General features: G+C 37.9%; 1 protein-coding gene across 4 annotated transcripts in view; it reads right to left on the reverse strand.

Moving 5' to 3' along the window:
- The window catches only part of EFNA5 (ephrin A5), a 267,301-nt gene that overhangs the window by 47,757 nt on the left and 205,265 nt on the right, over window positions 1-14,279 (reverse strand). For all 4 annotated transcript variants that reach the window (XR_006416240.1, XM_044445838.1, XM_044445837.1 and 1 more), the window contains exon 2: window positions 12,686-12,978. Coding sequence is in view for 3 of the 4 variants with exons in the window: in XM_044445838.1 (XP_044301773.1) it covers window positions 12,686-12,978 (293 nt within the window). In the remaining variant the exon portion in view is untranslated. The remainder of the gene's footprint in view (window positions 1-12,685; window positions 12,979-14,279) is intronic.

Raw genomic sequence — 14,279 nt, forward strand, 5'->3', positions numbered from 1 at the left:
CCAAGAAGGCCATCAGGTCTCCCCCACCACCACACACACACTGTGCAGGACTCTACGTTAAAGTGTTCCTCTCAGATAGCTGTTTAGTTGTATCTTGCATTCCCTCTGGTGTGGGAGAACCTACAAACACCCTAGGTAATTGCTTACATTATTATACTGCCCTAACTGTCAGGAAGTTATTCCTGATGTTCAGCCAGAACCTGGCTTTCTGTCACTTTCTGTCATTATCCTGCATCTGCACTCTGAGTTAACTAAGGAGAGTTCCTGGCCTTCTTGTTTGTGACAGCCCTTCAAGTACTTATACAGTGGTATCCTGTCTCACCTTAGTCTTTTATTCTCAAGGTTCCCTGTTCCTTCAATCTCTCCTCACAGGACTTTGTTTCGAATCCCTGGATCACTGTTGTGGCCCTCCCCTGAACCCTTTCCAGATTGTCTGCATATTTCTTAAACTGTGGTGCCCAGACCTGGACACAGTATTCCAGATGAGGCCTAACCAGTGCTGAGTAAAGGAGAACTAGTAGTTCACAAGAACTGGAAGAAATACTTTTATTAATGCAGCTTAAAACAGCAGTTGCCCTTTTTGCAGCCGCATCACATTGTTGACTCATATTCAGCTTGTGATCTACACAATTTCAAGATTCTTCTCACTTGCCAAGTATTCCACATCTTGTAACAATGAATTTGGTTTCTTTTACCTAGGTGCAGAACTTGGCATTTTTCCCTACTGAATGTCATTCTGTTGTTTTCAGCTCAGCACTCCAACCTATCAAGATCACCTTGAATCTTCTTTCTGTCTTCCAGGGTATTAACCATTCACCCAGTTTTGTATCATCCACAAATTTGATAAGTGTTCCCTTCCTGCACTTCCTCCTCCAAATCATTAATGAAAATGTTGAAGAGAACTGGGTCCAGGACTCAACCTGTGCATCCCACTTGTTACCTCTCCCCAGTCTGGGAAGGTGCCATTAATGAGTACTCTTTGAATTCAGTTCTGTAGGCAACTGTGGATCCACCTGTTCATTGTTCCATCTAGCCCAGTCTTTGCTAGTTGGCTAAAGTTTGCTGAAGTCAAGATAGATTATGTCCACAGCATTCCTACAGTCCATCACATATAGTGGATTTATGTGTGGATGTTTCCTTAAGTCTCCTACAAGAACACTGTTGCCCAGGTCAGGATTGAACTATGGTAATTCAGAAGAGGAGGAGCTTGGCAAGGGATAGGCAAACATTTTGGGACTGCACACTTGTCATTTTTTCCCAGGCACAAGGGTGAATTTATCCTGCAGTCATTTCAGCCTGTATACATTTCTTTTAGAATGCCCTCCTCCTTACCTGAACAGCTAAGCAGGAATGTCACGACAGGTCCTTTTTGGAAGGCTTTTATTCATAGGGTCGCTGTAAGTCAGAGATGACTTGACAGCACATAATTTCCTTACCTTCTCTTTCTGGGTTTTTTTCTTCTTGCCCAGCTTCCATTGGGATTTCTTTCATTCTGATCACCCCTTGCTGGGATTCTTTAGCCCTCTGAGGGCCCTTCTGAACCCTCCTCCTTTCTTCTTCTCTCTCCCCCCTTCTGCCACCTACTACCATTTCCTTTTCTTACCTCTATACTCTGCAACCTCCACTGCTTTTCCTTTTCCCCCACCTCCCACTGCTGCCACTTCTGTCTGCGCTCTGGTTTGCCTGCCAGCACACAAATGCAGTTGCTTTAGCTGCCTCCTCCTTTATCTCTCCCCTGCAATCAACCCCATTTCCAGGCTAAATAAAGATAAGCAGCAGCTGCAGCATGAGCAGGGGAGTAAGGTTGAGGAAGGGAACCTTGCAGGAGCTGCCAGAGGTCTTGGCAGGTGATGCACTGCCAGCTCCTGATATAAGCTTTTCCTTGTCCCAAATGCTTATTTCTTATATGGAGCTTAGTCGCAATCATTCAGGAAAGTTTTGACAGTTACAAATTCAGAATTCATATTTTGACTGTACAAAATGCAAAATAGAAGTATACATGGAGTTCACACAGTTCACTGTGCTATTTGTATATCAGAAAGCAATAAAATGCATAGAATCTCTTTTTGTTTTTGTTTTTAATATATACTGCTTCCTTCAGCAGTATGTGAAAGGGACTGCGCAGAGCTTCATGGACTGCGTCTTGTTGGTTATACCAACATACTTCTGTTCCTGGAATTTGGTCTCCAGTATTCCTGAACAAGTGGTTTGCCTGAGTGGTTGTCATCCAGCCCCAGAAGAAACTCTATTATCTGTTTTTGGTTTCAGGCCTGCTTTTGGCAGAGATCACACTTAGGTTGCTTCAGTGCCTGGAAAAGGACAAGAAAATGTGGCTGTGTTGACTTTCTGGGTCCTCTCAGCAGCTTTTAATATCATAAATATTGGAATACTCCTGGATAGGTTCTCCATATTGGGAATTGTGAGCTTTATGTTTCTGTGACTTTGTTGCTATTTGGTTGGTCAGAAGATAGTGAGGCAGGGGTGGTTCTAGATAATGAAAAGTTCTGGGACCAGGTCTACAAGACATTAAAAAGGTATGTGCTAATTTACACATCCTCTACAGTCTGTTCCTGTGTCTTTTAAGGATCCTGTCTCCTAAGCACACACCTAATTTTAAAATGGGGCAGGGGAAAGGAGGGAATTTGATTTCAGGAAAAAAAAAACCCTCAGGGAAATCAAGGTATCAAAAATAGGAGGTGAAGCACATGTGGACAAAAAGCCAACTAATTCAGGAGGATTGAAAGGAAAAAGTATAATCAGGGCCTCTTACTTTTATTTTAGCGAGTGTTCATGGACAACAGGATAGTGGGAACAATGACCTCCCAGAGATTTGCAGTTCGTTTGAGTGGACCAACCCTTAACACAACCTCTAATGCTGAGGAACTACTGTTTAGCTTTTATTTTATGGATTTCCATTCTTATCCTCCTTTTTAAAGCATGTACAAGTACAGTGTAGGTTTTACACTATATAAGATGATTTGCTGATTTCACTGATAAGCTGACAATACTCAGACCTTTGCAGTAAATTTAATGGATTATTTCTGTGCCTGGGAGTCATAATGATGGCCAGTACAATGAATCTAAGTGCAGAAAAGTTGGAAGTACTAAACAGTTCAACTGCTTGGAGATATACTGTTCAATCTGTTTCAGATGGCACTGTGTTCACTTTAAAGAACCAAGTTTGCAACTGTGGGAGTGCTTTTAAATCCAGCCTTGGAGACAAAAGGCACCTTGGTGACAGGGTGCCTTCTCTCAGTTAAGTTGGTGTTCCAGTTGTGATCTCTCCTGGACAGGAATGGTCTGGATAGTTATTCAAGCTCTAGTAACCTTCAGTTATTTAAAACTTTGGACTGAACTTTGGACTGTCTTCAGAATTCTCAGTTTATTCAGATATGGCTAGTATGCTGCTAACTGAAACAGGTTAATGTGAACATATTTTACCACAGTTGAAACAGATGTATTGTCTCCTGGTCAGTCTCCAGGAACATTTCAATGTAGTGGTGTTTACTTTTATAGCCCTGTATGCTTGGAACTTCGGTACTTACCCCAACCCCATACTAGGTAGTCTGCTATTGGGGAGGTACATCTCCAGAGACTCTCCATCAGATACCCATGCGATATAAAGTGAGAACAGTCGAATAAGGAAGATTTTCTTGTGGTGCCCCATGTATGAAATGTTCTCAGGAAGCCACTTGTGGTACCTGCTTTATTATCTTCTTGAAACTAAGTAGTCTTACTCCTAGACTTTAGAAATTGTTTAATTACAACTGTTCAATACTTGCTTATTTTGCTGCTATTTTGCTTGTTTTCATTTTGTTTTGTGGGTCATTGTAAACACATTTTTATATGGAAGGCTGGGATATATTTAATCAATAAATAAATTGATTAAATAAAAAAAGCAAAAATAACATACATTTTGTACGATGCACAAATCCTTAGTGTAACATCTGTACAATGTTGGAAAGGAAATTTTCATGTATCCTCTGTGCTAAAATGTGCAAGTTCCTTGTTTATGTGTTACACTGAATGATACATTTTCCAGTATTCAAATGATTTTTTCCTGATTTTTTTCTAATATCAAAGAATATCAGATTGTCAAAACTTACTGAATTAGTCTTTTCCTTCGGCAAGCAGAATGGTCATAAGTTTTCTGTGACAACAAGGAAGTGCTACAAAGCACTGGCATAGGCAGTGTGAAGTCACACTTCAGCAACAGACTGTTAGCATGTGTAACAGGTAGCAATCTGATTTTGGGATCTAGAAATGAATGGGCTTCTGTCTGATTTGTCAACTAGCATGTTTCTGTGCTTAGAAAGAATTAAGGTCTCCTGTATTTCCAATTCAATTTTTATTAAAAAGTGACCTCTCCTTCCTGTAATGATATACTACATTGCAGTAAAATACATTTTTTGCTTAGACAATTTGCTAAAATAGCTAATCTTTATCTAAGCATTCATAATAACTATCCTGTTCCCTATGGCAATTTAGGGGAAAAATGTATTCCTGAAAGCACACTGGCAACCAATCTACACATTAATAGAAATCGGAGAAACATTTGTGATTAATATAAATTACTAATTCCACTTCTATGCTTGCATGTGACATGGACTAATTTACACAGTTTTCCTTGAGCTACCACTGAGTATTTCAGAGTAAGAAGGTTCACAATATGTTACTGCAGTGCTGAACAGTTCTCTGTTATGATGTAGTACCAACTGTATTAGACAGACTGACATGCATAGCCAAACCTCATCCATGAAATATTTCATGCTCGCTCATGGGTAAAATGGACATTTATTAACATGCCAGTAGAACATGCTACATACCCTAATGTCGCAGGCACCAACATCCCCGGTTATGGGTGACACAAACTATAGCAAAACCCATGTGAGAACAGTGTTAGCTTTTGCTTTGTTTTTAAACCTGCCATCCATTAAAACTGGAATGCTATTAAAGATGAAAGCTCTACATGGAGTACCAGCTATGGAAAAGGAATCTAACCATATCTATCTTTACTTAATGTCACCGTTTTGCAAACAGTGAGAATTTGCCAACAGTGAAAAATGACTGATTGTTCACTTGGAGATCACAATGTACAGACACAGGCCGAGCTTTGTCATCTTTTCAGTCTTTCTAATTCCATCATTGCTAGCAACTTCAAGCAACAGAAAAAGGAAAATGATCAACAGGTGATATGAGTACAGATATTCTGCTACCTATATTACAGAAATATTTTACTCTTCCACAGTATTTCCACAGATTGTCCACGTATTTTATGTCATTAAAAAATACTTCAGATAGAGTCAATAGAGTCTTGAGGGGTTGGTTTTGGTTGTATAAATCCAGCACAGTGCTAGAACTCACAGAGGGCTTTGAAGGGGAATTAAGATCTACATAGGGACCCTACTCACAAATGAAAATTTAGCCGTGCTTCACAATGGCTTATGTTCTGTGAATTCATATTTGATTGAACTAAAGGTTATCAATGAACTACAAAATTTGCTAACTTTTCTAACTTGGGATTCTGGGGAAACTGAATGTACACTTAACTAATAGAAATAAGTTTAAACAGTAATGGGGAATGTTTACCTGCTTTGGCTGGATTTCTGCATTGGTATACCACTACTTTAAAAAAATGAATTTGCAGAACGTATAAACTGGGCACACTGTTAATGATCATTTTGTTTGCTTTTGCAATATTTTATCACACAGATTGCATCACCTGAAAGTAGGTGGAACAGGGACTCTGGGTATGATGAAATGCTTTGTCAGTACTTTAGTGTCATCATCTTCCATTCAATACTGCACTAAACTGAACTTCTATGGACTTTTTAATGACCAAGTGATCAAAATCTGTATTTTTAGCAACTCATGCCTTGCTTCCAAATTTTTGTTGCATATACTGCTTCTTATAATGTTCAAAACACTAAGAGAGTTTAGATCGACTTTAAATTATGCATTTTCTACAACTGTTTGCATGACTTGCTCTTCTGAATACTTTTGCATTTATTTTGAGTTAGTAGTAGATATTTATGTTTCAAGGTAGTGACTTTTATAAGCATGCAATATGGATTCTACCTTAAAGGATACAACAATAATTTAAAATTGAGTTATGAAATAATTAACAAGACGTTAGCCAAAGAAAGTAGGTCAAACTGATAATTTGTTTCAGCTTTTTCTCACTTTCTAAAGAGATGTAACAGGATTTGACAGAAAAATCCTTTACTTTTTAGATACTGAATTGGTGGTACACACTGTACATTTGCTTTATTGGTGCTTCATTAGGGTGGCCACTTAGAGGAAATACATCAACATATCAGAGGTCAGAAAAGCAACTTTAATCTGCATAAAATTGCAGATGCTCATTTATATGGAAAAATGACAATTTAGAAAAAATTACTATCATTGCAATAAGGGTGGGCAAATAAGGGGTGCAGGCTGCACTGGATACTCTGTCACTCTTTCGGGACTGCACCCCTGCACCGCTGTAACTTTAAGTGGTCAAAGAGATGCATTCCCAGCAATTCCCAACAGTATACACCTTGTTTCCAAGCAGAATCATCCTTCCTTAACCTGCTAGGAGGGTTTGGAAGAAAGTTATTCTCCCAACAAGACATATTTTGCAGAGTATTGTGGGGAATTCAGTGACATAGCTGCAATAAAGGCATTCACATGACGGTAGGGAACCCAATTGGGTTCTGCAGTCTACCCCTAAGTGGCTGCATGTGGCCAGTAATAATGGGCTTTTATCTTTAAACCAGAGTTGTATCACACAGTTCATCAAACAGAAAATGAATTAAAAGAAAAGCCTGCCCTCTGTAAAACAGGACACACTCTGAATTTTACAATATGTTCATTATAGAATGCTGAGTTGCTGTGTATTTATGTTTAATTAATGTTCACATCAGAAAGCTGATCAGAGGATAGCCCATGTCAAACTGATATCAAGCCAACAACTGTAGTAAGGTTCTTTTTAGTCTTTCTTAGTAGCATAGTTCTACATTTTAATTAGATCTAGTTATACCAGAATTGTTTTAGATGTTTTACATTTTAAACTGTTTTAGATATTTTACATTTTAAGAATGGAATTTTACGAAGTGCATTAAATTTGGGTACTGGACTTTTATACTGCCTTTTATTGTTTCTGTATTTTTATTGTATCTGTGAAGGACCTAGAGAGTTCTAGCTATTGGGTGGTATAGAATTAAAGTAAACAGCAAACAAACTGCATCTTATTCTACCTTGTTAACTGATATCTGATAGGCTCATAGATAGTATGCATTTCATTCTCCTATGAGATGATCTGGTCTTTTTCCAACTTTTGATGAAAAGGACTGGAAAATCAAACAAACAAACTCACTCCCTTCTGTCCTCCCAGAGAAAGCAATTTCAATTGAGCATATTAACAGTGGAAAGAAAATAATTCATTCATGCATCTATAAAGGCCAAGTCCTTCTACAACACTTCTAAAGGATGCAGATTACGAGGATGACCCATCTTTTTATATTCCCTTTTTCATTGTGTTAATGACACTTGAATTTTTGAACAGCAGGAATCCAAATAAACTCTTTTCAATTGGCTACATGACAGGCATTTAGGGAAAAAAGGACCCTCAAACAACTAAGGCCAGTAGTACTTTGGCTTCCCTCTCCATTTTTCTACAGAGATATTTCTTCAGTTTCAAATTATGCAACAGCTTTTAACACTCCCTTTGAGGGTTTTAAGAACACTACTGACATCAAAATCTATTATACAGTAGTGATTGTTCCAGCTTTTCTTTTACAAGAGTAGCATTTAATTCTTCTAATAGCAAGCAGTCCTTTAATCTACACACTAGATTAAGCAAAATTCCTTTTTAAAGGTCACCTTGACTGTTTAATGTTTCATGAACAAAAAACACCAATATTAAAATAAAAAATCTGTCAAACTCTTCCTATTACTCTGATTTCAGTCAGGGTATTTAAAGAAATTTGGGTGAACTAACTATCAAAGCCAAGATTCCCTGAGTCATTTTAGTGGTTTGAAGCTATCAAAGAAGCATTGCTGTTTATGCTAATCAGAATTCCACTGAAAAGTTAAAAGGGCACATAGCAATAAAAGCAAAACAAGGTCCTGATGTAGCATTTGTATGTTAAAAACTTTTGAACTTTCTAAGTATGATCAAGTTCCTTGGGTTAATTTTCATTCCTAAAGTTCAATTCACATGTCATGAACAGAATGGTAACAGACCAAGATAACCTTAGACCCCTATGGAAGAAAGTATTACACAAGTCCCAGAAAATTTTCACTATCCCAAACTATAACAATGGAATGACCCCAACTTCCTTTGTGCCCCTCACTGTTGGATCATGGCCAATAAATTGCTAACACACATGACTCAAACTCAACCTAGATGTGGCCGCAACTGTCATGTTTTATAATTCATGTGTCTGGCCAATTTATTTATCCAGAAGAATGGAGAGTCTAATTTTAAATTTATTTATTTAAAACTTTTTTATGCCTTCCCCTAATGATGCTGTTCCCCTTCCTTCCTTCCTTCCTTCCTTCCTTCCTTCCTTCCTTCCTTCCTTCCTTCCAGCTCTTCATTTCTTTCTTACTTCCCAGGCTATTCACTAAGGTATTATAACTAGGCTGAGAAATATGTGCTTAGGTGCTCAATTTTTGGTGTCAGGATCAGAGCCTTAGTCACCCTGCAAGTACCTGTAGAAGCAAGAACACCTTTGCAGGAGCTTGCAGGGAATAGCTGATGAGTAATTATGGAGAGCTGCTGGAGGCCCTGGAGACCAGAATAAAAGGCTTCCCTGCACTGCTGTTCTTTGCTCCAGCAACATGAGCTGTCCAGCTGACTTCTTCATGTTCTGATTTCCTGCTTTGTCTTGCCCACCTTGCTGCCCTAATCTACTGGACTCCCACCCAGCTCCAGCTTGTTCCTGCTTCCATCTTTGTCTCCAGTCTGATCCTGTCTCCTGAGCATCTATACCCATCCTCCCCGAGATCACGTTGCTCTACAATGTGATTGTCTTTCCAGAACTTGTCTTTGGACTGTGCTCTTGGACTATGGTTCTGAATTGTGAAATCTTGGGCTTGGTTTGCTTGAATCTATCATCTCACTGGCTTTTGACTCTGGACTGTTAGGACAAACCTGCCTCTGGCTCTCTGAACCTGCTGCAGGACTCCACCTTGCACCTGTACTGGGGTCCTGGTGTTCTGAACATAGTTGCCTGCCACCCACGCACCAAACCTTACATTTGGTATCCATATACTTCTTTTGACTAATCACATTTGATTCTCAGTGGCAAATATCTATGAGTTAGAGACCGTTATGTAGTTTCATAATTCATGGGTCTCTTCAGGTGCTGATAATGGAAGAATGTTCTAAATGTGTCCAAATACAGATTCAGTATCAGACGTGTCACTGAAAATGGAAAAGCTGTGAGCCAGGCAGGGGAAAACTCATCAGTCAGTTGCACAGTGGTATGTCTGAACAAAATATTCTGTTTTAATATTATGCATATATATATCAGTAATCCAAAAAAGACTCCTGGTATATTATTCCCATTGCATTATTCAATTGTAGTTTTCTATAAGTAGAGTCAATATGTGTGAATTCTTTCGTAAAAGCACAGATCCAGATTCTGATTCTCAGTGCATCTTGTTCTTTACAGACACCTTGACTTACAGTCTTTTGTTTTGGTTAAGAGAGCAACAATCTACAACAAAATAAAGTTCACAACTTCCGAAACAAGCACATGCTTACCAAAGACTTCTGCAGAATGAACATAAAGGATATGCCAGTAATTCAAGAAATGAAGAACTGTTTCATGACCTAGTTTATTCAAAGGCACATGATCAGAAGGGATTCTTTTAAAATTCAGCACAGTTTCTTCGAGGATTTTCACATTTAACTGTTACATAGCAGAACAGTGGCAGCCAATAACCGAAATAGCTTTTTTCTGCCATATACAAGGATCTGACAGGAACATGCATTGGCTGCTTTGTACTACTTGTTCTCACTAGTGAAATTGATGAAGATACAGTTCTGAAGTGTACAGAATAAAACAGAACTTTTGTGACTCTAATATATGAAGGAAAATTTCATTTAATTGAATGTAAGGCCAAAATGCTACTGCTAATGAACATTTAACTTCTAATATTCAGATGAATTTACTGAACAGCAAAAAAACAAACAAACAAAAAACCTCTTTATATTTTAAAGAACTTTTGAACAATTACGGGAACTGGAGACAATTAAATGATTCTCCTAAATCACTGTTGTACAAGGCACATTGGTTTTTAAAAGTAAAATATTAATTTAGCCACAACTGAGGAAACAAGCTACAAACACTGCAATGCATTTTTAATCTTAATTCTAGCAGCAATAATGTGTTTCTCATAAAGTCCAAAGAATTTTGTAATTTATAAGCAATTAGGTAGTAAGACTATACTGTGATTTCTTACACTATTTTACTACATATAAAATGGTTTACACATTTATTGAGCTTTTTTCCAAAAAGCATAGGGGAAACAAATAGGCAACAGTGAGTGGTACTTGTAGAGCTACTGTATTGTACCAAGCAAAGAAAGTGAGCAGAAGTTTATGGCTCTCCTTAAATATTGCTAGGTAGTTTTCTATTAGAACTTTCAAGTAATAAAATTCACACTAATCACCTGTTGCTTACTCTAGTAGAATATAGGTCTGTATCCTTGAGACACAGAAATCTCAAGGGGGATGTCTGCATAAGTCAGACTGGTACCATAGGGTGGACATTAATTCATTTCAAAACCATCTCCACTTGGCTAGGATTCTTTTAATATTTACTCACAGGATATGAGCCAGAGTTTGGTTCTGACATATTTTCACATGACATATATCAGGAAGTCAGTAGTGAACTAATTCAACTGTTGATATTCTAATTTATTTTCATTACTCTTTGGCATGCAGAGGGAATGCAAAAGTAAGGATGAGCATTTACAGTATAAAGTACTGCTCTTGTGCTGCCTGGTTAACAAACTGTTTTATTTGAGCAAAAGAAGAATTAATAGCTTTCTGCAAGTAAGAATTTTCCTATTTATTCATTTTTTAAAAAATCTGAAGTCAAAGAAGGAAGACAGCATTAGTTACAAATTTGACATGGTAACAGCCTGGATACCAACTAAAGGCATGAGGACAAGTGCAGGCATCTCCCAGTTTCTGGTGCATGTTTTAAAGTTTTGCAGCTTCTTTACCTGCACTAATGACAGATATTGTCTCTAAAACTTATTGGAAAATATTGTACTCCTGATACATAAGCTGAATGAATTGAACTCTTTACTAACTCAGGAAAAGAAATATCTGTTAACCTTTATGACATCCAGTATCAGAGGCAGTATGGCTATGCATGCCAGCTGCAGTGGGTATCAGCAAGAGAGTGTTAATGCAGTGATGTCCTGCTCACGAATTTCCCACAGAAAGCTGACTATGTGAACCACTGAGCCAATATGGCTCTTCTTACATTCTTACAGCAAAATCACTCTTCAAATTTTGCATCTATCAAGTATGACTCTGAGGCCTGCAAAACCTCAATTAATCCAAGCTTCCTCATTTGACCCTATTAAAACTTCTCTGTTTTGTGACAAGTTACCATATTTGTAGGATTTGCTTTCTCACTTTCTCACCCACAGATCATGGAAAGATGGCTTCTTATCTCCTTGGAAAAATGTTTTGATGGTGAAGCCGTGTGTGTTCATTTACTGATGCAGGTGTGTGAATACCTTCACAGTAATTTGCTTAGAAACCTGCTCCCACTGCATTTTCTATCTCCTACATGCACAAAGAAACAGCTGCTGTAAGTTAAAAAGTCTCAATGAGCCATATCCTGAGCCATTATTATATTCTATAATGCTGGACTGTAGTATTTGCAGATATACTATCTGCAAGTATTATAGTATTTGTAGTTGTCCCAAGGACATTTCAGCATAAAAAGTGGAAGTATCTGGCATATCTGAAATGAATAATTTCCTATTTCATGTTTACCCTAAGGACGCATTACATTTCTATAATTTAAAGTAGTTTAAACAGATATAATGAGAATGTTTAATCAGTTTAAACAGTGCATTTTAAGTTTTTAACACATACTCCTGTTCTGCTCACAAATGGTAAGATGAACTTAAGAATCCTCAATGGAAAGTAACGCCAACACTTCTTTAATGTTTAAACATGTTATTACAGATATGCAGCTCACTCTTTTCCTTTCCAGGCTGCCTCAGTTTATTTTTAAAAAGTGGGCTATTTGCAATGTAGAACCAACAAGAGTTTGGACCATTCCTCCCACACTTTCCTTGACTATCAGCCTTCCTGAGGGGAAAAAACCCTATAATAATACTGCTGTGTTGTTGCTTTTGTTTTAAAAAGTGTGAATGCTGAGGAATGGGGGAGTAAGGAAACCCCTGTTGAATAACCCCAGCCATGTTCATTTATTTCACATAAATGCAGCTGGATATGCAGTTTCATATGAACAAGAAAAATGTGCTTTTAATCTCATTTTCATTTCCAGATTAATGATTATTTCATCTAGGGATTCTAAGATCTACAAATATATACCTACACACATCTGTAGCACACACAACCTGGCCTTTTGCATAGGTAAAAAATTACAATAGTTTCCTCCAGCTGCTATACAACAATGACAAATCTTCATATACTCACAGATGTAGAAATATTCCCGGCCTGGCCTGAATTCAAATCCTAATGAGAAGGGAGTGAAGAGCTGGAATTTTTCTGAGAACTTCAATGGTCCATTTGGAGAGTGAGGTCGATTGCACTCCCACCTCTTGAATCCCTTGGACGTGTGATCACAGGAGCTGTAGCCATCAAAGTTCACCATATAAAGTATGTAGCGTTCAGTCTTATCTTCTGGCACTGAATCCTCATAATGAGGACAAAATACATCCAAATAGTCATTGATGCAGACATCAATATGATAGTCACCTCTCTGGAACCTAAAAGTAAAACCAAGACAGAACCAGCTCAGCTTAGTACAAAAAATATACTTTAAAAATATCTTAGGTATCTCCTTGATCAAAGTGCATTATTTTTCTGGGGACAACTTCAGACTGAATTTGAGCATCTATTTTGAATTCAGTATCCTTTAAAGGAAGGATAACTGCTATTTTAGTGTGTATAAAATTGCCTTATAAAAATGCTACCAAATCCATAGTTACTTTTTCCTCACCTGTTCTGCAAAGAATCAGTTTTACCTTTCTTTATTAAATAGCACGAATGTACCATTTATATATTCCTGAATGTAACATAAATACCAATCAGCAAACAAGCCGGTAGGTATCACTTCTGTACAACAACTAAAACTCATTACAGGAAAATACATTTCCTACAAAGACTAATTTATTTTTACTTTTTTCCCCCCTGCTGGCAATGTTTAGTAAAGATCCAAGAAAACCCTGGTATACCTTTGAAAGATTTCTGAAAAGCAATATAACTTCACTGCCAAAGTACATAGCAGAGATACTGCTGTTCAGATAAAAGAATTCTAGGCTATGAATTATCAGCACTCACCTGACAGTTTGGAATGAGAGCCAGATGAGAAAGGCAGTACAAGGCACTTTTACTGATGCACTTTTATTATCAGCAGTAGTAAGTAGTATTAGTTGCAACAGCACTAAGGTTGTTTTTGCTGTCAGTGTAATAACGCAGCAGCTTAGTGCCAGGCAGGGCCAAAATATTTCACTTCCAGCTCCCAGTTACATATTGCAGGTGCAAGTTGTATGCTTACTGAAGTCTGAAAATCACCTTTCTCTTTCACACACATCCCAAATGGAGCAGTTAAGTTCCATGGAGGTATATGAGATCTTCCTACAACCAAATTTACACATGATTGCATTGTTACAGTGGAAGACTATTGAACTTTTCATCAAATGTATCTTTACTGTCCAAGTTGGACATATCATATCTGTTACAGTTTTATTTTTACAGGGACACCTACAATGATGTAGGTTCCATTCAAATGTAGGCACAATCTTTCTGTCATGGTTGTGTGACATTAGTCATGTATTTCATTTCTATGCTACCTTTCTTCCACAGAGATTTCAAGAGGACTACATGTGGTTCTTTACTCTAAGCACTGACCACACCCAATCTCCTTAGCTAGCTAGCTTGCTTGCTTGATTTATTTCTACTTCTGTGCTGCCCCACAACTCAAGGATCCTCTGGGTGGGTCACAAATGACCTAGCTTTGGCAAGGTCTTAATGCTTAGTCTCACGAGGGTTAGTGCTTGGTCTCATG

This window comes from Varanus komodoensis, unplaced genomic scaffold, assembly GCF_004798865.1.
Source record: "Varanus komodoensis strain SLA01 unplaced genomic scaffold, ASM479886v1 scaffold5, whole genome shotgun sequence".
NCBI classification, from domain to species: domain Eukaryota; kingdom Metazoa; phylum Chordata; class Lepidosauria; order Squamata; family Varanidae; genus Varanus; species Varanus komodoensis.